Here is a 24,144-nt window from a genome sequence, read left to right on the forward strand (position 1 = left end):
AAGGATTTGCTAAAACAGATTCCTGGGCCCCTTCCCCATCATTTCTCATTCAGTAGATTACAGGTAGAGCCTGAAAACGTGCATTTCTTTCTTTCTTTCCTTCCCCCCCCCTATTTTATTTATTTATTTATTTATTTTTCAGAGAGAGAGAGAGAGAGAGAACAGGCTTAGAGAACAGCAGGAAAAGCAGATTCCTGCTGAGCAAGGAGGCCCCTGCAGGACTCGATCCCAGGAGCCCTGGATCATGACCTGAGCTGAAGGCAGAGGCTTAAATGACTGAACCAGGCAGGCATTCCAAAAACATGCATTTCTAGTAAGCCCTCAGTGCTGCTGCCATCGGTGCCGCTGGTCCAGGAACCACACACTTTGAGATCAACTCAGACAGGCATACAATGGGCAAAGCTTTGGGTCAGGAACACAGTGATATGAAGTCCCAAGGAGAACCGATGAGCTCAGAATGCAGACAAAACTGTGCCGCTAAGAATCCAGTTTTAACTTGCTTATTGCAGGTTATAAGGTTTTGTTTTGGTTTTTTCCCAATAAACATCTGCCTTGAAAAGAGAACACCAGTAAACATACCTGTCTTATGTAATAGTGGGTAATGCACAGTAAATTTCCATTTACTTCTCTTTATTTGATAGAAACTATTTTACTCGCATCCCTAGCTCATCAACAGATCCACAGTGAGACTAATATAATAATATAAGAACTTGCTGCTTTGCAACTTGTTTTTCTTTCATTATTGCCCCACTAAGAAGCCCTTTTAGACATCTGTTTTTCTACCTTAATGAAATTTTAATATCACAGATGCTCTTATCTATTTATGTGTCGTATGTATGTCTTTATACAAAATTAAAAAAGATATTTTTTTGTCCCTCAAGACCATTTTTCAGTTATTTTGGAGGTGATTTGGCACCAGTTGAGAATCCATACTCTGTGTTTGCATGTCCATGATGGACTCACTGAACCCTTACAATGTGACTAGTTCAACTGAGATGTGCTGTACTATTTCAAAGACAAGGAATGAAAGCAGGAATATAAAATACCTCATTAATAATTATTGATTATATATTGATATAAACATATTGGGTTAAATAAACTCTGTTCTACCTGTTTCTTTTTACCTTTTTTAATATGGCTCCTAGAAAATGTTAAATTTCCTAAGTGGCTTACAGTGTATTTCTATTGGGTAACGCAGCTCTAAAACTTTTGGAGAAACCAGGTTTCTCATTCGTAGGGAAATGTTTTTTACAAAACAAACTTGGTCAAATAATCCCATCTAGCCAGTTCCAGGTTTTTTCCATTTACGCAGTTATCATCCAGTTTTAACATCTAAGTAGCACAAAACAAATCTGGTTGCTTCTCTAAGCGTCAATTCTTCAAATATCTGAATAGAGCCAGTACGCTGCCATCCCTTGAGCCAAATACTCTGCCAGGTAGAGGTATGCGGTGGGCTGAATTGTGCCCCCCACAAAAAATTTATATGTTGAAATCCTAACCCCAGTTCCTCAAAATAAATGTCACCATCTTCAGAGTCTGTACACAGGTGATTACATTAAAAGGAGGTCACAAGGGTGGGCCCAAATCCAATGAGGCTGGCGTCCTTACAGAAGAGGAAATTTGGACACAGAAACAGAAGACAAAGTGGCAACACAGGGAAAAGTCGGCCAACCCCCAGTCTAGTCCATTGGCCTGAACAGATGCTTCCCTCAGGGCCCAAAAGGAAGGAACCAGCTCTGCCACACCTTGATCTCAGATTTCTAGCCTCCAAAACTGTGAGAAAATCAATTTCTGTTGTTTAAACCCCCCAGTCTGTGGAACTTTGTAACGGCAGCTCTAGCAAAATCATGCAGAGAAATCCCCCTAAACTTCACCCACAGACCCCGAGTCCCATTATCAGAAACTACGGGCCCTCGTTGACCACAATCCCAACTCCACAGTGATTCTATGTTTTTATGCTGTTACAAGAGAACACATATGAATAAAAACATGTACTTCTAAAATTAATCACTATTATAGAGTCAACAAGGAAAGATAACAATGTTCCAGAGGGACTGCCCAAGACCTGCGTCAGGGAAAAGGAGAGCCAAAGATGGCAAATACATACACTGCGGGAAAAACAGCGGTGTAGAGGGTGGAAAAGAATTCTAAGGGTCACACAGAAAAGCAGATGTGTTCGCATCAAACAAGGGCAATGCAGCCCTAACTATGCCCACAAAAAATAAAAATAAAACAGTAAAGGATGCTATGGTATTGGCTTAGGGCCAGTAATGTCAGACTTCTACATGCATCAGCATTGATGGGAATTTCCTTCCACAGGTCTATCCAGTCTGAAATGTCCCCCCCCAAACAAAGAAAAGCAGAGGAGGTCTGGACCAGGTCCAGAAGAGAAGATGCAAAAAAGTGGCAAGAAGCCCCATTTCAATATTTGCATTTTATCGGCAGGTATAAAAATCTCTCTTAACACAATACAATGTTCCAAAAAAGTTGGCAACATATTTCCTCAGATACCACACAGGTTACTTCAGACGTTGTAGTCCAGATTCAAACAAGAGCCCAGATTCCCAGTCCTCCAAGGTGCTGTGGTCTAGGGGGGCATCAGCTGAGGTAAGGGACCATTTTAGTAAGATAGAGCTCTCACGGATAGAAAGGGGCATCTCACTGTGGTTTGAGTTTGCATTTCCCTATTGATGAAGTCCCAGAACCTAAGTCAGGTTCAGTGGGGTGAGGAGGTTCGGAGCCGACGACTAAAGAAAGAATTCTTAAGACGTCTTTGGTGCAAAAGGTGATTTATTGGAGCGCGGAGACAGGGCCCGTGGGCAGGCGGAGATGCTGCTGCCCTGGGTTGTGAGGGTAGGCATGTTATATACCCTGTGGTTGGGGGAAGGTGAGGGGAAGGGAGGTTTCAGAGGAGTTTTCATATGCTAAAGAGGGCCTACAAGGTGCCAGGACGTTCCAGGCCTGCCGGAGGCCTTGCCCTTGCGGCTGGATCAATGTTGCCTTTAGACCAGCCATTAACATGAAGATAGTTGGGAGACTTTTTGGTGGGGTGTCACAATCCTGCTATCAATCGTCTTTGTTAGTGAGATTTAGGACATTTGTAAGCCAAGGGAGACTCCTGTCTAGCAGGATTGTGAGCTCTGCAAGTTAACTATTTGCTTATTGTTTATGGCAGTCAGGGCTGCCTGAGGGATGCTACACTTATGGAGGGGAGCGGGTGAAGAGGGGGTGCAAGGCGCCAGCTCCTGCTTTGTCCTCAGCCAGCCTCCTGCTCCCTCATCACTATGACTAATAATGTCGAACAACTTCTCAAATGTTTACTGGCCTTGTGTGTGTGTGTGTGTGTGTGTGTGTGTGTGTGCACACATGCATTAGCCCAGGACTTTTTAAAATCAGTTAAGATTTAAATCAGTGGTTTCATTTCATCAGTGGTTCTGAACTGGGGCAACTTTGCAATGTCCAGAGATAACTTGGTTTGTCACACTGGGGCTTTTGCTACTGACATCTAGTGGGTAGAGGCCAGGGAGGGTCCAAAACATACACCATGCACAGGCCAGCCCCTTACAACAGAGAATTACCTAATCCCAAATGTCAATAGCACTGAGTTCGGAACAGGGCTTTAATGGTTCCCCATCGACGTTATGATAAAACCTTGCAGTGGCCTCCGCAGGCCGCTGGCCATCCTGGCAGCATTACTGAACCACAAGCTCCCCACCTGCTTATTCTGCTCTGTCCTTCAAAGGACTTCCATCCTTTGATCCTTGGAATGCCCCCGTGTGCTATTCCATTGGCCTGACACACTGCCCCCTCCTCTTGATGGCCTGACTCAGTCCCACTTACAACCCAGGTCTTTCCATAAATAGACCGCCTCCAGGGGACCCTTCCACATTTCTTATCCTCACATGTACTACTACTTCTTCTTTTTTTTTTTTTTTAAGATTTTATTTATTTATTGGATAGAGAGAGAGAAAGAGAGATCACAAGTAGGCAGAGAGGCAGGCAGAGAGACAGGAGGAAGCAGGCTCCCTGCCAAGCAGATAGCCCGATGCAAGTCTCAATCTCAGGACCCTGAGATCGTGACCTGAGCCGAGGGCAGAGGCTTAACCCACTGAGCCACCCAGGTGCCCCCTCACATGTACTTGGGTACCTTTCTCTGTAGCACTTACACTGCTACAATGAAACAATTCTATTCCTATTTCTTTGGCATTTATCTCCTCCAAGAGAATACAAACTCCCTGAGGGCAGGGACCAAACCATTTATAATCACAACTCCACCCCGCTAAAAATGTTTAGTGGTTTAGTAGACTAAAAATGTCTACTGTAAAAGAAGCATCAGCACATCCTGTCATTATGAATACTGCCTGGCTGGACAGAAAGCTACAACAGGAAAAGAGGCAAGGCAGCAAAGATAGGTTCTGGTAAGGATGGGTTGGGTTTGATGCCCAGCAGGTTGCCAGGAACCATGGCAAGAGAAAATCTCAAAGCAATGATAAGGGCAGAACAAGGCTTTGGAAGATTGAGGAGTGGCTGGGATGTCAGGAAAGGGGGATGGTGGGTATAAACAACACTTCGGTCATGGCAGGAAAATGATGAAGGGGGCAGTAAGTACAGGAGGAAAGCTGGAGAACATGGTGCTGAATTCTACCTTGGGATTTTAATGACCAAAAGGCATATTGGTATGTTCTTGGAGGAGTTTTGCAGGAGGGAAATTTTTCACAGAAACTATCAAAGGGGAGGAAATAATAAAGTCAGGATCCAGAGAAACCAGGAAACACAGGATCCAGAACCCAGAGAGGTATGCTTTTCCCAGGGCCCAGAGGTAAGATGGGGGTGGCCCCAGTAATTAAATGAGGAGTGGGGAAGGAAGGAAGTCTTTGTGGATATTAGCATAATAAAGGGAATGTTTTCACAACCATCAGTCTTTTGTTCTGTCACTCCCAACGTGTCAGAATTTCTTTAAGGGTAATTTTCACAGCAATACCGGGATAGTTGTGTGAGCATCTTTTTCAGAAAACAGAAGCCCCTGTTAATATTCAGAATATGAGACGCAAATACATGGAGCATCATAATTTTCAACCAACATTAAATTACAATTGAATACACCCTCAACCTTAAGCCATATTTATACCTTACAGGAAATCAGTTCTGTAAGAGCTGTCAGTTCTGTATTGACAATAAACATTTTGCTTCTCCAACTCTCATCCAGAAACCCTATCTAAAAAAGCCACAGAGTCCCTTGGGACCCCGGGAGATTTCAGATAGAATGGAAGGATGTCAGGTAGGGCTTTCCAACTGACGCCACGGGCAGTGTGTCATGAAGGTCACTTCAGAATAGCCTACCACCATCCAGGTCGGCCTCCCCAGTGTGAACCCACTGGAGACACACACCAGACACTTCCTTCATTCCACAGACATTTCCTCAGCACCTACCCAGTGTCAAGGCTATGCTCTGTCCTAGGGAAAGAAAGAAGGTAAATAACATAAAGCTGTAGTCCTCTAGGTGCCTTGGCCCAATTAAAACACAGACCAGGTCTGTCCATCTCCTTGTATCCACCCTCCTGCACCGGTAATCTAGATCTGGCCTCTCGACTGACACTACCTCGAATTCAAGCCACTCTGTGTCCTACTTAAGGTCATCATCTACATTTCCTTCAAGCCGACCAAAGTTTCCAAGATCAACAATTTCCATAAGAAGCCACAGGCCCCATCTTAATGGGAAACCACCAAAGACAACATTTTGCAAGGATGTTGAGAAGAGAAAAACATGGAGAAGCACATATGATGAGTCTTGCTAGACACAGAAATATCACTTCTGTGACGGACATGGTGACGCACCTAAGGACTGAAAATCATGAAGTCCTAGAACCATAAAAGGCCTATCAGGCAGGGCTTAGTGAAGAAAACGGAAATCTCTCTGGAAATTATGAATATAAAAGGATTTAATTACAGGCTATTAAGCATTTGACAAAATCACAAGGACTGGTGATCCAGGAGTCAGGCTGGGCATCCCCGAACGACCCCAGAACACCACAGCACTGACCCTTGAGGACAGCCATTGCCTCCAGAACATTCAGAAGAGGTAAGGAATCCAGAAGGAAACCCTTGAGTCAAGACCACACCAGCTTAGCTGAAGACAATGGAAGAGTCATCTGAGAGTCAGCACACTCTTGCCGTTGCCGCTTTACACCCAGGGTCCCACTGAAGAACAGTTAGAGAAGGTAATGCGTCTTCCTGCAATTCTTACATATCTATGGAAACCAGCCCAAGAAGGCAGCAAGGCGGCCTCTCTCACACCTCTGCCCTCCACATCTCCTGTGAGTACATCTCATTCTACTGGAACTTAATTTATAGCCAGAATATTAGAGGCCTCTAGAGAGGCTGGTGAATGTAGCTTTAGATTTCCAGACTTTGCATTTTGTTTTGTTTTGGTTTTTTTAAGATTTTATTTCTTTATTTGACACACAGAGAGAGATCACAAGTAAGCAGAAACGCAGGCAGAGAGAAAGGGGTAAGCATGCTCCCTGCTGAGCAGAGAGCCCGATGTGGGACAGGATCCCAGAACCCTGAGGTCATGACCTGAGCTGAAGGCACATGCTTAACCCCTGGACTCTGCATTTTGAAAAGTCCCACGAAGAGGATGTGAAAATTGGTGCAACGTGAGACTCAACCATACCTAAGACAGAACACCTGAGAAAAGCTTCATGCTTCGTGTCCTTCCCTTTTTTTTTTTTTTTAAAAAAAAACATCTATTAGCCCACTGGCTGCTTTGTTCTGTGGTCTTCCATTTCTTTTTGAGTTCATATGGCCTCTTCTATAAAATGAATCAAATTAACTTTCTCTTACCTAACTTATAAACAAGCTCCCAAGAAAATCTAATTTTTTAACACCAAAATAATCTCTTAATCTTTTAGGTATCAGTGTTATAGACTGATACCCCTCACCATGACAGGTTCAGGGAAAATGGTTTTCTTTGCTAATAATCCATTTTCCCTGAACCTGCTCTTAACACTTTAATGCAATAAAAAGAAACAAAACATAAAGCAAATATCATGAACTAAAAGAGCCCCTGAAATGAAAAACAGATGTGGGATGCTTTTGTTCTTTTTAAATACTGAGTATTTTTTCTTCTTTTATATAATAGTCTCTTTCCTCATTTATGACAATTAAGGTTCTTGATAAATGTACAGATTTAGCCAGCAGCAATTAAGACACAGACCCAAGCATTTTTTCAGGATGCCAATTAAAGGTAAAATTTCCAAAAATTGAAATTAACCTGTGATAATAAAGTCAAATAATAGAACTTAAAGCGATCAGAGGGGAACAAGAACTGTTAAAGAATCTAGCCCTTTTTACATGATATTTCAGTTACAGAAATTGATGGCTTCTTTAAAATCTCATGTGTAACTGAGCTCAGGGATATGTCTCCAGTCCCCTTCCCAACTCATACACAGGAGAGGAGCATGGCTTAGATTGGAGCATCAGACATGGCATAGATGGGGGAAGGGAAGAATTATGAAATCTGCCTGAGCAGATGGAATTTATGACATGATTTGAAAAGGCTGCATGATCCTAACATCAGATTGGGTGACAGGAGAGCCAACATTTTCAGTCACCAAGGATGTGTTATTTAGGTGAGACCCATAGCATTAGTCAACAATTCACAATCAATCCCATTCCATTTTCAGCTGGCACTCCTTGTTCATGATAACATGAACCAATCCTGATAAAGAAACATTTAACCACGGGTTACCAAGTTCGACGTAAAAAAGGAAAATGTTCCTGCTCCATTGAAACATCATCGCAGGTAAATATAATTTGAAGCTATTTGTTGATAGGCTGAACTTTCAAGGGAAGTATTCAAGATATGCTAATAGCCAGAGCAAATTACCCTCATGCACCACAGGTAGGAATGTCAAAGTCAGGCAAGATAAGAGAAAATCTAGAAGAGAGAAAGTGATCCCACAAACAGCACTCTGCTGGTCTGCTTTCTTGTGCCAATGATAGCCTGTAGGCAATACATTTCCTTGCTAAATTACTAGTTTTCTTTAACTGTTTCCTCTTTTGGGGCATTTACACCTGCTTCTCTTCCCAGGCTTTACCTTAGGACAGATAAGGACTTAATCCAGTGCCATCTAAACAGAAGGTAAGTCACTTTTGTTGTTATTGTTCAAGAGGGTTTATTCAGCAGTTATAAAAATATGCTTTTGGCTGAAGAGGGTTTGTTTTGTTTTCACTGGAAACTTTTAAAATAGGGGTTTTTTTAGATTAAAAAAAAAAAAAACAAAACAGGCAAAGCCACTCTAGGGTTTTAAGTCAGGATGACTGTCAGCCCTGGAAAGAGGTGTAGAGACATGAAGGGAGCACCTGGGGCCGGCAGTGCTGTTCTTGATCTGGGGCTGCTTACCTGAGGTGTTCGTTTTGTGAAGACGAATCCAAGGGGACATAAGATCTTTTGCTTTTACGGCATGCATGTTACGCTCTGATAAAAAGCTTAAAATAGCTTTATTTGACTAGCTTTTGGAAAAGTTAATACTTTTACACTTGAAGTAATTACTGTCAATGAGAAATCCAAAAAAGCTCTTTGGACACCTAAAATGGACATATCTGGGCATATTTGAAAGGGCTTTTAGAGGGCACCTGCCAGTTTTCCAGTCTAAAATCTGCCTCTCACTCCGTGGGGGCCCCCCATCCGGATCCACCACCTACCAGCCAGAGCTGTTTCTTCCCTATTTCCCATAACCTTTCCAAAGCGAGCACTGTTGAATGCCCATCTCTTGAACTCTTCCCCTCTGCTCCCTCATGAATCTTGTCTGGGGTCAACCATCATTCTGCTGCCATCATTCTGGAAACTGTAACTGCACATTTTACATAATGCAAATATTCTAACTAAGCTTTTGTGTATGATGCTGGGTAGTACACCGCATCCTGCCCATTACCTGTTTTAACTGCAGAGATTTTGTTTGTGGGGGGAGGGGTGGTAGACAAGGGAGGAGGGCACTACTTGCTTCAAATCCATGGGGCATTAGTGAAAAGACAAACCTCTGAGCTTCCTCAGCCTTCTCCTCAAACAACTTAGCCAGCCACAATTACAGCTTTTGAGTTAGACTGTGCTTGTAAAACAGAAAGTACAGGGATTATTTTTAAATATATCTTAAATATATATATATTCCTATTAAATTATAAGAGTTTTGTGTAATTGTTTCTTCCTTCCATATAACATGTGTATATATTAAGAATTTAAGTATAAATAAAACTTTTGGAGGTTTTTTAAACTGATGTGCTTTAAAAAAATGAAAATAAACAACTTGCTTTAAAGAAAATGTGTCTATATAAACATGTTTCTTATATAGATTCACTTTCTCTGAAACACCTGAATTTTTTTTTTAAAAAGGATAAAAATCTGATTTTTTTTCTTTTTCAAATTATAAAATATGAAAATCAAAGCACACATTAAAGGAGAAGGGGGCGCCTGGGTGGCTCAGTTGGTTTGGCCTCTGCCTTCAGCTCAGGTCATGATCTCAGGGTCCTGGAATCAAGCCCTACATTGGCCCCCCTGCTCAGTGGGGAGCCTGCTTCCCCCTCTCCCTCTGCCTGCTGCTCTGCCTACTTGTGCTCTCTCTCTGTGTCAAATAAGGAAATAAAACCTTTTAAAAAGTAAATAAATAAAAATAAAGGGAACAAAAGGAAGGTCTGGATCTTCCCACTGATAGAATAAGAATCATCTAACATACACAGCCACTATGACAAAATTCATGGGCCCTCTACCTACTGGGGGGGATGATGATTTTTAAAACTGGGTTTTATTAAAGGTTTCCTTAATGTGTGTGCCAAGCACTACACAAAACATTGCCATGTGCCTCCCCTCATTTAACCTTAACAGCTGTAGCGTGCAGCACAGGCAATATTACAAACCTCACATCACAGATGAGGACTCTGAGGCTGAGGTGCATTAAGTAACTTACAGTGAGATTGGAATGTGGATGGTGAGAATAGAGAGAAAGAAAGAACAAACAAATGAGAAGCCTTCCATGCCCTAGATGTTGTGGAAAAAGGAGACGGGGTCCTGGGAGCCTACACAGGGGCGAATCAGAGGCTGGGAGGACCTACTGCATGGTTTCTAATCTTCCTCTTCTCCTTTCCAACAGACTTTCCAACACAGAGCAACACAGACTTTCCAACACAGAGCAACGCCAAACACCAGGAGAAAGGGGGCCAGACTCACAATCTCTCCAGCTCCATAACTCTGATGTAGAAGGGAACCCCCCTCCACTGTCCATCTCACCAGAATTCTCCCACAACTTCCACAGCCTGTTACATCCACCTCCCTGACAGGGGCTCAGAATATACAAATGCAAAATAAAAGCAAGGATAAAGTTGCATATTTTGATATCCTTGGTAAAACTGGTAACCAAGATAGGTCAGTCCTGGATATGCTAACCAAGTTCTGGAGGACAAGGTTTGCCCTTGATGTTCTGACTGCACACGCTCTTACTACTTGTGCAAACACTGAAATAATTCTATGTGTCTCCACAGACCCTGGGGACCCTCACCTCTCCTCGTGATCAGGCCAAAGAATGACCAGTGCCTGGTCCTGGTGCAAGAGGGTGTTCTCCAGGATCCTGCTCCCGCTCCATCGCCCACCTACTGTTTGTCATGATTGGTTAGTACCTATGTCAGAGTTTTTGACTATTGCTCTGGGAGCACCCACAACCATGATGCTGGCAGATAGCCAACAGATTTTAAAGGGCAGTGCACCTGCTAGGGGACATCTTCCATTCCACATGGTGGTCAGAAAAACAGGATAGGCGATTATGGTGTTTTAACCACTCAAGGAACAAGAGATAATCTCTCCACAATTCCAAATAGCCCCATACTCATCATTTGCACATGTATTATTATGCTTTCTAATGGGCTATTGAGAATCGGTTTTATGAGTTTGCTCATCTTTCTTCTTAAGGAAAGCAGAAAGCAGGGTTCTACAGTGTTTAAGGGAGAGCAGATATTTAAGAGATTTTAAAATCATTTCCAGCATTTACTTTTCCTCTAGACAAGCAGGTGGGGGACGCACCACCCTTGCGGGGGGAAGGGGTGGGGGAGTAGGGCAGCAAAGTCAGAGCCCAAAGGAAAAAGTACAGCAGTCTTCCTGCTCAAAGACACACTAGACAGCCTCTCAAAAAATCTTCTAGCTTCTTTCCCTTCTTAACAGTCCCACTAGAAGCAGGTGACAAAGCTGCAAATTGTTCATTGCATAGAGGAGATTCAAAAGACACGTATGAATGGGAGTTAAGTCAGCCTAGGCATCAGAGACACTTCATAAAATACACCATAAAGTCTAAAAAATTGTTCATGATTTTGTGTTTGAGGTCCTTCTACCTCCTAGGTGGGAAGATGACGACTGGATGAATTTCTCAACAAGCAAACATAGAGATAAAATTAAAATCACAAACTAGCAAAAATTGACACAAGCTGACAAGATCACGGGAGCTTGCTATCATAGGCTTAAGTTACTTCACAGACCTTATCTTTGTGGTTTCAATGTGTGGTTCCCCCAGACGGCCAGCCTCAGTGGCTCTCAAGATCCTATGCACCAAGAGGGTTTGCAGAAATGGAGAGTCCCAGGTCCCACCTCAGACCTTTCTGAATCAGAAACTGAGGGTGGGACCCAGCCATCTGAGTGTTACCAAGCCCCCTCTGATGTTTCTTTCTGAGGCATGCCCAAGTGTGAAATGTGCTACTTTATCCTACTGGCTACTCCCAACCACTATATGTAAAATAGGTTAAAAAATAAGAAGAAGAAGAAGCAGCAGCAGCAGCATTCTCAGTCTTGCACAAGTGGCAGCAAAGATTCAGAAAATTTAGGTGATTAACCTAAAGTCACACAGCTGACTGGCAAGAGAACTAGCTGGTAAACTCAAGCCTTTGGACCAAAAATCTAGTTCTCTTTTGTCTTCATCACACACTATCACTAAGATGCAATACAATGAGCCAGGTCACGTAAACTGGCTTGATTTTGGAAGGGCAAATATGAACCAGAATCCACGTTCAGTTGTGAACTTAAGCCACCTGTATCCACCTGAGGAGAATATGGGGGACCTCAGATACTCAGGTCTCCTCTTGGTTCACAGATCATCATAGAGACAAAGAGCCAAGGAACTTGTAGGAGAGTTGATCATACTCCAGACAACTTGACTCCTGCGTGCAATCTAGGTTCTCCTCTGTATAAGATCTGAGGCTCCTGTTCCTTAGTGCCTACATCCTTCCTGTAGGGTTTCCCAGGAAACTCACTGTTGCAATGTTCAGAGGGAATGGCTCTCACCTTCTTCAGGCTGTGTCTCACCGCTGGCCTCTCCCTTACTCTCACTGCATTACTCCTCATCTCTGTATGATCCGTGTTCTCGATCATTTTCTGTCTCCTCCACCTATCACGTAAGGTCTGTAACGCAGAGACTATCTACATCTGTCACCACCCCATGAGCTAGGATAGAGCTTGGCATTAGCAGGTAGGGAAAAAGATACCCATGCCATGAATGCATATAATAAAAACCATCTACTGGGATGTATCAAAATGCGTTCCACAGAAAAGCCTCATTTTCAAAGTGGACGCTGCCTATCTTCTTCCCAATAAGACATTCTGGACCATTGTTTAAAATCATCTCTGTGGGGGCGCCTGGGTGGTTCAGGAGGTTAAGCCCTCTGCCTTCAGCTCAGGTCATGATCTCAGGGTCGTGGGATCAAGCCCCCCATCAGGTTCTCTGCTCAGCAGGGAGCCTGGTTCCCCCCTTTCTCTGCCTGCCTCTCTGCCTACTTGTGATCTGTCTGTCAAATAAATAAATAAAATCTTTAAAAAAAAAATCATCTCTGTGAATAAATCCAAAGCTTATGGTGAAATACCCTTTTATATCCTATAAACTCTCTCGCCCTTCTTGCCCTTACCCTCTGGCTCATCGCATCGGCTCTCTAGTCGAGACTTCTAGATGGGCAGGACAGTTTTGGTGCTGAACTGCATTTTCTTTTTCACTGTTGTTTTTCCTTCACACAAGCAAAGCATTTAATCTGTGTCTGAACTTATTGTTTAGATTCTATTTCATTTACAAAAACATCCGGTCGTTGCAGTGGGACGGAAGAAGAGAAGTGTCCTCAGTAAAAGGATGTATGTTCGCATCCTAGCCTACAGCATTTAATAATTGGCATTAGCTTTCAAGGAAGCTATGGCTCATACTCCAAGTTCCGTTTGCTCTTCCAACTGGACAAAATATAGACACAGACTCACTCAGCTAAGTAATTGGATTCACTACCTGGAATATTTAAATTGTTTTCAGACACTGGAAAATGGCTTAAGAAGATTAAAGAAAAATACCCTGGAGGATAACAGGCTATAATTTACTAGGTGGAAAATCTTTTCAGCAAGAAGAACACCTTATTCTCCTATAATTCCTCCTGTTTAAGAGATGTCTTCGTCATTTGGACCTAAATTTCTCTAGATCCTGACAGCTCAGGTTGACCCCAGTGGGTTGTTCTTATCAAATCTTTTGAATGACACCCAGGACATATAAATTGATACGATAATGTCCTCCATCTGAAGATACCCATGTTTTCAGTAAGATTATTAATATAAGTGTTTGAAGGCCATGGGGGGGTGTCACTTTTAGTTCTGGGGTCCGGGGCTCGTGAGAAACCCTTGAGATCCGGGTCTGGGCTAAGCTCTGTCCCGGTTGGCAAAAGACGTACCTAAATGGTGGGGGAAAGCTTTGCCAGGTCTGTTCCAAGCTGAAGATTCCAGCCAGCTCAATTCCCAAAAAAAAAAACTAGCCCTCCCCATTTGCCCGCAGGCCCACTGAGCACTCCTAGACCCCTCAGTGCTCCCCCTTCTGCCCTCTAGTCTTCCCCAGTTGTGTCCTCACCGGCCCTTCTCAAGGCCCCCTCACTCCCGAGCCAGGCGCTGAAGTTTGGCACCAGCGACCACCTGTCGGCTGGACCGCTGGTTCTCCGCCGCGTGGGCTCCATTAAGAGCGCCAAGAGGGTCTGTAGTCACTGAACAGTTTCGGACTTCGAGGCCGTACCTTCTTGAGAAGGGGCAAAAGAGGTAATGGGGGGTGCGTCTGCGGGCGGAGAGGGGCGCGCCTTGGTCACACCCCAGCGCTCTCCGGCTGGTCCCAACTTCACACTTTCCAAACTCTCAGGACCGTCGCCTGGCAAAGCCTGTCCCTCCTGCTCCACTGGCCCCAAAGACAGAAGACCCTCTGGGGGCGCCTACCAGACCCGGCCAGGAGGCAACTCCCGCACCCGTGGAGTGCAGGAGCGCGCGCGAAGCCGCTGCTCTCTGCCAGCCACCTCGGCAGCGGCCACCCCGCGCGCCCTGAGGCCGCCCGGGCCGGATCCCGAGCGCCCATTGCATAACGCGCCCCTCGCCCCACCCCCACGCAACCCGCCCCGCGGCGGGCCCCTTGCCCCGCGCCCCCGCCCGCGCCCCCAGTCCGCCGCCCCCGACTTACATCATCCCACTTGACGAATTTGATGCCCTTCTTGAGGCTGTCGGACACGCACACGGGCTTGAGTTGCAAAGCGTGCACTCCGGGCTGAGCCCCGGCCATCTGGGCTCATCGGGGCTCCGGGCGGCCCGGGCGAGCGCGGCAGCGACGGGGCTCGGGGCGCGGGCTCCTTTCTCGGCTCGCGAGGCGCTAGACTCTGCTCCCCCGCTGGCCTCCCTCGGCCTCCCGGCCTCCGCACCTCCTCCGGCGCGGCTCAGCAGGCGGGGCGCGCGGGGGCCAAGCGCCGGGCCATGCCCCGGGCGGGACGCGGGGTCGGGCGCCCGCGGTGGCTGTGGAACCTCGGAGGGCGAAGGGAAGCCGAGCCGGGCTGCCGAGGCTGCCAGCTACCGCCGGGTACTGCTCCTCCTCCGCCGCCGCCTCGAAGCGTACCATTCAGCACATCCTCTATACACAGAAGGAGAGCGCGAGTGACACACGCTCGGCGCCCCCCCCCCCCGCTCCTTCCCCTCCTCCCTCCTCCTCCCGCCCCGCTTCCCCGCCACCCTAGCTGGCTCGGTCCCTCCTTCCCCCGGCGGCTTCCAGCCCAACTTTGCGCGCTGGGTCAGGCGCCGGGAAGCGGGGACGCAGCGGCACCTCCCGGCTCCTGGGCCCCACTGCAGCCAACGCCTGCGCCGCCCGCGCGCCCTCTGAGCATGCCCCATGCCCCGGTTGCAGGGGTGCCCGGGGTGCCCACGAGCCGCGCGTTCCCTAGGGCTTTCCGGGTAACTTGCTCCTGAACCTGGAATGTCTTCGGCTCCAAACTGCCTGGGGAAAGGGACGGGTCGGGAGGGATCAGAGAAGCAACCCCTGACTGGAGCTCTCCAGCTTCGGCCACAACCTAGCTCTTTGCAAAGACAATGATTATTTATTGGTAGAAAAGAGAGCAGTTGAGAGGCGGCGTGAGATCTCTTTGGGGAAACCTTGTGGCGCCTGAGAGTTTGCAGCGCGCTGGTCTTGAAGCAGGGGCATGTGGTTTAGTTGTGCTTTTGAGAAAGAAAGCCCATCCTGGGAGAAACAATGGTTTTGTTTCCCATGGAGACAGAAGGCCCCCTCTCCTCTCCACGTGGTGTTTGTGTGTGTGTGTGTTTGAGAGACAGAGACAAAGAAGAGAGGTGTCTTACCGTGTCTTACTTGCTCATTTAGTAACATGAGTTTAAGAATGTCCACATCCAACGAACATTTCTTGTTTCTTAAAAAAGAGAGAGAAACTCCACCAGAATAGGTAAAATTTAAGATTGGTAATACCAATGTTTAAGAGGATATAAAGCAACTGGAACTCTCATCCCTTGCTGGAGAGAGTATAAAATTGTAATGCCATTTTGGAGTACATTTTCATAAAAAGTTAAACATGTACTTATCATAAAACCCAGGACTTTCCCAAGAGAGATGAAAACATATGTTCACACAGACTTATGTAACAGTGCTCGTGGATTTCTTCATCATAGCCCAAATTGGAAACTACATATGCCAATGGACAAGTTTAAGGGGAAAACAAACAATGGAATGCCCAAACAATGGAATACTATTTCGCAGTAAAAAGGAATGGGTGTGTACCACAAGGAAGTGCAAGCTCTAAACCTACTAGATGAAGCTGGATATTACACTTCATGATTCCATTTGAGGAATCCTGGAATAAGGAAATTAGCCTATATTGGCAGAAAGCAGGTCATTAGTTGCTTGTGGCCAGGAATGGGCAGGGATTGACAGAGAAGGAGCACCAGGGAACTTTTGGGGCTGTTGGAAATAATCTGTATCATGCAAGTACATATTTGTCAAAATTCATAGAACTAAAATTATTATATATTTTTTATTTTCTATTGTTTTATTTTTTATTTTTTATAAACATATAATATATTTTTATCCCCAGGGGTACAGGTCTGTGAACCACCAGTTTACACAATTCACAGCACTCACTATAGCACATACCCTCCCCAATGTCCATAACTCCACCCCCTCTTCCAACCTAAAATTATTATATTTTATCAGAAATAAAATTTATCTTGGGGTGCCTGGGTGGCTCAGTGGGTTAAAGCCTCTGCCTTTGGCTCAGGTCATGATCCCAGGGTCCTGGGATCTAGCCCCACATCAGGCTCTCTGCTCAGCAGGGAGCCTGCTTCCTCCTCTCTCTGACTGCCTTTCTGCCTACTTGTAATCTCTGTCAAATAAATAATTAAAATCTTAAAAAAAAAAAAAAAGAAAGAAAATTTATCTCAATAAAACTGATTTTTTTTTAAAAAGAAGAAACAGTATATGAACTAAGAAAGAATAAGAGAAATCTTTCTTTCTCTTAAGCATTTGTTCTCTCTGTCCTCTGCCCCTAGGGCCTTCCAGGACCAGTGTTTATAAACTAAGTAAAAACATTACCAAAACTCCAATGGGGAAATTTGTTATTAAATAGTTCAGTGAATTCAAAAATATGTATTGAGCACCAGCTATATATTAGACACTCTTAAGAATCACCAGGGATAACCTGCTGAACCTGACCCCTTACTCCTGCTCTTCTTCAGGGAGGTGGGGACAGGGGCAGGAAGCTCGCCTTACCCTTGGAAGCCACTTGCTAGAGAGAATCCCTGTAAAGACTGACTTGTTTCATCTGGATAACATGTTTCTAAACTAAAACCTGAGTAAAACTCTCCATAGACCTTCTAATCGGCAGCCCTGGCTTGTCAGTTACCTTGCAAAAGGCACCAGATGTGATCCCAAGTTGCTTTTCCTTACTTTAGAGGATGCAGCAAGACTTCCTCCAGGGTCTCTGGCCTTTTCAATTGTCCTTACAATGGATCCCACCAGAGTGGTTCTTTCGTCTTTCCTATTCTGTCTTTTCTCTTTATTTGTTTTTTCTTTCCTCTTGTAATCTTTCCATTATCTACAGGAAGGATTCTTGGTTAAATAGGCTTTACCCACTAGAGTGTCTTAGGAAGGCAAGACAGATAAGAGATGTGTCTTCTAGAAGAGGAATTTGGAGGATTAAAGATGGACTGTAGCGAAACGAAAAGATAGACCTAGCTTCTGTGGTGCCTTCCTTGTTCTCCATGCCCCTTTCTATATCCACACACTTTGCCATGTGACCTTGCAGTTTTCAACTAGATGCCTATGACTTATCCACCCCATTAATGTTAGACTGTAGCACTTGCTTTGGCCAATGGGATTTAGGAGATGTGATATGAGCAAAGGCTTGAAATATGCTTTTGAGATTGGGCTTTCCCCCTTGGGTTTCTTGTCATTGCCATGAGATTAACACATCTCAAGGGGCCATATGGGGCAGACCAATGTCTCATCTCCAGCTTGGAGGACGACCTAACAGAACCCATGCAACTTTGCCAGAACACAGCCAACCTGCAGACTTGTGAACATGACAATAGATGCTCATTGTTGAATGTTACTGAGCTAGAGGGTCATTTGTTAGATATGATTATGGTAGCAATAGCTGGTTGAGTCATTCATATAGTATTCTTGTTCCTTCCTAGCTGTCATTGTGAATGTGTGTATAAGAAAGAGAATCACGCTGTAGAATTCTGAAGAGTGTTGGTCTTTTAAGACAAACGTGGGCTCCCAGAAATTCCCATGTCCACGAGAGGATGCAGTTTGATCCAGGAAGTCTACGAGATAAATCTCTTCAACATGTACAATGAGGCTTGAGATAGGTTGGTTCAACCCCCTCATTTCCCACATCTCTGGGTAAGCATACAAGGCATACAAGGCACCTGTCCTTCTGGATGGTGGTGACACTCTCTCCCCTGAGGACACCCTTGAAGGCAAGAGAGTGCCTCACCTGCTCAGAGGGACTGTGGCAAAGCTGCCTTCCTGCAACCCCCACCATGTGTATCCTCAGTGGGGAACAAGTGGGAGAAGCCAGAACCCCACCCCACCCCCAACAGCATGAGGACCCTCGTCCCTTCTCTGGGGCTGAGGGGCTTTCTCCCAGGGCTACATCAGAGGTTCCCATAGATGCCCAGGTGCGGAGGTCCGGGGTGTGGAGATTTTTGTCATACAGAGGGACCTGTAGGGACATCCAAAATTGTGTGAGCCAGGCCTATGATCCATCAAGTTCAAGGTTCCGTTCTGTCTTTAAAACAATAGAAAGTTCTGTATTGGGGTTTTGTTTTTGTTTTTGTTTTTGTTTTTTTTGTGAGAGCACAGAATTGCCCTCCAGAATGTCAGCGTCGTCGGGGAGTTGACAAAGCTGACCTTTATTGGGTAACCTTTATTGGGTACTTACTATAGGCTAGAGAACAAAGCTAAGCAATCCCCAGACACTCAGTAACATAACACTTACTATTCAGTCGCACCCTCCCATTCTCTTTTTCTTGTAAGCAAACCTGTATTTGATTCAGATGCTTGAGGGAGGTGGCTCCATCCTCTTCCCAGGGAATAAATTATTATCTGTCTATTCGTCTAAACCAGTTATAGAATCCTATTCTCCTTTGTCTTTGATTGGTTTAGGAGATGGTTAAGAGACCCAAATCTGACCAATGAATTAAAAAGATAGGGCTCGGGGCATCTGGGTGGCTCAGTGGGTTAAAGCCTCTGCTTTTGGCTCGGGTCATGATCCCAGGGTCCTGGGATGGAGCCCCACATCAGGCTCTCTGCTCAGCAGGGAGCCTGCTTCCCTGTCTCTCTCTCTGCCTGCCTCTCTGCCTACTTGGGATCTCTCTCTGTCAAATAAATAAATAAAATATTGGGAAAAAAAAATAGGGCTGTAGGGAAGCATTTCTCTCCCCGAAACTCTCTCTCTCTTGCAGTACATTGTTGTGTAAAGAGACTGGCCAAGCAGAAATATGCAAATATGGCCCTTCCTGAGCTTGTTAATTCTTCTATCATTTCTAGATTTCCTGATAAGTGAGGTAATAAGTGTCTTTATTGCTTAAGCCATGTTGTTATTTCCAAATGATATGGTGGACAATATTATTATCCCTGACTTTACTAACTGCAAAGTTGAGTCTTGGAGGAATGAATTAACATGGTCAAGGTTGCACAATTTAGAAGTGAGACTGAGACCAAAGAACGCCGACTTTAGAACTTGCCCCTTCACCACCATGCTAGTCATTTCTAGAACCTACAACTCAGATCTGAGCAATTTCTCCCTGCTTTCAACCACAATATGGTATAAATATTCCCAATTTCCCTAGAAAACTATGGTGTGTCACCTGAGTCTCTTATAATTCACTTCTGGCCTGCCATCATGGGCAGAACAGGTGTTTTAATTTGAACAGACATACTTTCTAGCAGTCAGTTCTACCAACTGCTAGCTGTGTGTCCCTGCGAAAGTCTCTTACGCAGTGGAATATTTCCATTATTGTATATCCATACAATAGCCTAATATGGTAATGGGCAAAGAATGGTGGTGATCAAAACTTACTCTGTTGCATACACTGTTGTAAGAGCCGTCACATTTTTAGTTCATTAATCCTCACATGAACCCATCACCTGGATTATTATTCTTATCTCTATTTTATAGTGGAGAAAACTGAGTCAGACAAGGATTAAATGTTGGTCCGCGATTTTTCAGCTGGTATTGGAAGAACCAGGATTCAAACCCAGACAGTTTGGTTCTAAGCCAGTACATGGACTCACCACACTATGCTATGAAATCATGTGTGTGAGCTTCTGTCACATAGTGCTAATCGGTGGTAGGTAATGCATTTATAACTATTCCAAAAGTGTACTCTATTGCCTTCATGTGCCTTAGAATAACTTTTTATGAACAGTATTCAAAGACAACAGCCTAATTCTGGAGTCTGAGATCTAGTCAACTTCTTTTTGCTTGCATTGGTTCTCTAAACTTTAATTATACCCATTTTTATCTCTAACCTGCTGGAATTCAAAAGCTCTTTTCCATTATGAATAAATGAGTTCTAATTGCATGTAAGCATCAGATTCCTCTAACTCTATCCTTTCTGGAATAACAGAGAGATATGAAGAAAAACTTCTCAGAACCAGCTTTAAAGTAACTACATCTGGGTTACATTAAGTAGTCTTTGGCACATGAAACCCTCCATGTGTCCTACTCCATACCATTTTCCTGCCTGACTGACTGTAATGAAGAGGACCCCCATGGCGACCTTGGGAGCTATGTGTTGAAGAAGGCAGAGCCTCTGTTAGCCTGGGTCCCTGGGTGGTGGCAGGGTGAAGGTCACCCTGATGAGTTGCTCACCTGCTCAGTTCAGTTATGTGAACCAGAAATACGCTTTCAGAGTACGTAAGCTGAGAAGTAAATATCATTAGTATCATTAGTATCGTATTTATAGTTCACATCAATATAAGAGATAAGGTTTATACATCTTAGATGGTAAATAAGAACATGCATCATGATGAAATTGCCAAGTTCTGACTCAGTGAGATCTGTTATCAAGTAAAACACTAAGATAGCAGAGGATCAAAAGAAACTTAAAATGATCACCAGCACATGGGAAAAAAAAAAAAACCCTATACATTTTTCTTCCCTGGAGGCTCTTATTTGAACCCTTTCTTAATAGCACAATGCATTTTGTCTACATTCTATCACACAAAAGAAAAAAGCTTTCAGATTGATTTAGTTATGTTACAAAAATGGTGGGATTTTTTTTTCTTTTGGAAAAACAAGAAAAATGACCTGATGTTCATTTAAGCTCCATTTTATCCTTCATGTAAAGCAAAAGCTTTCATTGAAATCTGGCTGATCACCTTAAACACCATTTAAAAAAAAAAAAAAAAAAGAATTTGGAATTGCAGTTCCAAAAATGTTTAAAGAGAGACACTCCCAGCAGAATCTGATTTTCACAGAAAATGCAGGAGGGAGTGAGGACCACAGAAGCAAAGCCTTGGGACAGATTGGAAGCATTGAAGAAAGAACCTCTTCACCTGACCCTTCATCCCTCCTGCCATCATCAGACTCTCCGAAGTGTCAAGATACAATTTTCAAGAGCCAGTTTCTCTTCCAGACATGTATCTGCACTGTTCTATAAAAATAAACGTCAGCACACCCATAATCCTCTCTCACTTCAAATATAACCACCAAGCTTTGAGTCTCTAGTGATATCTCGACAGAATTTAAAGGGAATTTCTTTTTACTTTTGAGCTTTTGAACACAATGAATGGATTCACACTTTGGGGGAAAAAAAATCCTTTGGCCTACTGACTGGTTTCAGGTAATAATCCTTTTCCTGATTAGAGTTAAATGTTGTACCTCTTCTTGTTATAGAAAGATTTCAGTCACTATTTACTAATCCAAAATATGGAGTCTTCTGTATCAGCCCTTGTCGTTTTCTGGGTCTTTTAACAAACAATGACATGGCTTTATTTCCAGTCAGGCTTTTTTTTTTTTTGTCTGGCATTCTCTCATTTCACTGTCATTGCCCCCACCTTAGCAATCTAAGAGCAAACTCTTTGGTTATAACTATTCATATTATTATTTAAAAACATACGAAGGCAGTGAGGGAAATTTTCTTTTCTAAAAGGCTCTTCGGAGAGATTCAAGTTGTCCATCCAGTATCCATTCTCCCAGAGCCCATTAGCAATAGGACTCTGTTGATTAGAAACCTCCAGAGTTCCATACGGGGAGATTTGCAACTGGCCCCATTACCCAGCTCCAGCAAAGAGGATGGAGGGGCGGGGTGGGGAGGGAGGGGGGGGGAGGGGGGGGGTGGGAAGGGGACTAGGAGAAATAAAAGAAAGAGGTAGACCCTCTTTAGGTAGATCGATCAGATGGTAGCAGGTTTAAAAAGCAAAGGAACTTATTCAAGTCATGTCCTGGTGGCAGAAGTAGAAGGAGTTCCATCAGAACCTTAAAAGTTTATATAGAGGCCTTGCCTTAGTCCAGTCACATGTGTGGTCCAGGTTTCCTCAACAACACCTTAACTCTGCAGGCTATATCTTTGAAAATGGTTCCTACTGTGGGAAAGGTTGGCAGAATATACATTCTGGAATAGGAGAGGGAGTGAGGAGATTCTGATTGCCTGGGTCCAGCTCGTGGGTCAATCCATGGTCATGTCCTCTTGATGACCTCCTCCAACAGACCTCAATTTAATTTGGAATAGAAATGTGCTCTGTTCACCTTCCCTCCTTCCTCCTTCCTCCTTCTTGGCCACGCAATGGCCACTTGATGGCCAAAGAGCAAGCCAGAAGCTGACCTTCAGAATGGAAACCAGGAGATAGACTGGTAGAGCAGAAAGAATTCCTTAGGTCTCCAAACCATCATATTACCCTGATCATCTAGATTTTAAATGAGAAGGGAAAAAAAGAAGTCTCTACCTTGTTTAAGTCCATATAATTTGGGGGTGTTCAGCCCAGGCAGCCACAACTGACCCGAACTGATAGAGAAGCAAACACCAAATGCTCTGGTGGCTTCTAGTGTTATTGTTTTGCTCTACATCAGTCTTCAAATACCTTCCAATGCTCTGCACTAGCAGGTTGGGAAAAATGTCTTTGTTTTTTTCCATGTATTTCCCCAGGGTTTTTGTTCCTGAAGAAATTGCTGGTTCTCAGTCATTCCACCAATTCAAGATCAGCACAGAAACACTGGTTTTCATAGAAAAGAATTGTACTCAAAGTATTTGTAAGGGTAAATAATGAGTAGCGTAGTGATGCATTTTATTAAAAGTAAGCCCTGATGCTACAGTAGCAGCCACATAATTAGAGATAGTTGTCACTATGTAAGTCAAGCTACGATGATTTACAGAGACTGTGAAGTTTTGCTTTTTCTCACTTAAAAACCATCTTTTACATTAATGTTGACATTATAATATTCTAGGGAACTGACAGAACAAGGGCTTGACAATTTCATTCTTCATCGAACTAAACAGCATGACTCAAAGGAAAGAAATACACTCCAGTTCCCTTCCAGTTTTAAAGGCTGAAATAAATAAATAATCCCCCAGCACTGTTGACCAGACTTTATAATGCCAAACCGAATCATACAGATAAAGAATAATGTTGAGCTGGGATTTTGTATTCACAAAAAAAGTGCCAGGGTCCCACCTCATGGCAGATAAAAAAAAAAAAAAAATTGAATCGATTTGTACATGTATGTTAGGTAGATTAAGATATTTTATAAATATATATGCATTTCCCTACTGTATATTACCTCCATTGGTACATATTAAATATCAGACTCCCATATACAGATATGTACAAAGAGCAGAGAACAGCTAAGCCAAGCAACAGATGGCAGTGATTATGTTACAAATTAAAAAAGAAAAATAACTTGGAAAACGGTTTACATAAAATTGCAGCAAAAAAAATTTCAATATGAAGTTGCAGAAACACCCCCTATTCTTGACTGCAAAGAAAAAAAATTGAAAATGTTTTAAAAACAAGTTCTCGCTTTTGTTTTGGGGAGTGGTTAAAAAAGAAAAATTAAGTTGCAAATAAACACAAGGGAGAGAACCTCCCCCGCTGGAACAAATTATAGTCTGTTATTCGAGCTATGTTGCCCCTGATTCTTCCAAAGGCTGAAACAATGTAATTCTAATCTTACCCAGTGAAGATAATCATCTCCCCTGTTACCTATTCAAAATAATTTATTAGGAAGAATATCATCTTTAGTTGTAGGTCAAGGATGGGCATCCCTGTAAAGTAAAGATTGGAGAGTAAGTATTTTAGATTTTGCTGTTCATATGATCCTTTATCACAACTACTC

The 24,144-nt window shown here is 43.8% G+C and overlaps 1 protein-coding gene across 1 annotated transcript in view; it reads right to left on the bottom strand.

The window, feature by feature from the left end:
- LOC132008163 (1-phosphatidylinositol 4,5-bisphosphate phosphodiesterase beta-1-like) overlaps window positions 1-14,595 on the bottom strand; it is a gene marked incomplete at its 3' end in the record, with an annotated part of 505,747 nt that extends 491,152 nt beyond the window's left edge. Inside the window, exon 1 of the mRNA XM_059386583.1 lies at window positions 14,493-14,595. Within this exon, the coding sequence (XP_059242566.1) occupies window positions 14,493-14,591 (99 nt within the window). The remainder of the gene's footprint in view (window positions 1-14,492) is intronic.
- Window positions 14,596-24,144: the final 9,549 nt, after the last annotated feature.

The sequence above is a fragment of the Mustela nigripes genome, unplaced genomic scaffold (genome assembly GCF_022355385.1).
Source record: "Mustela nigripes isolate SB6536 unplaced genomic scaffold, MUSNIG.SB6536 HiC_scaffold_75, whole genome shotgun sequence".
Taxonomy (NCBI): Eukaryota; Metazoa; Chordata; class Mammalia; order Carnivora; family Mustelidae; genus Mustela; species Mustela nigripes.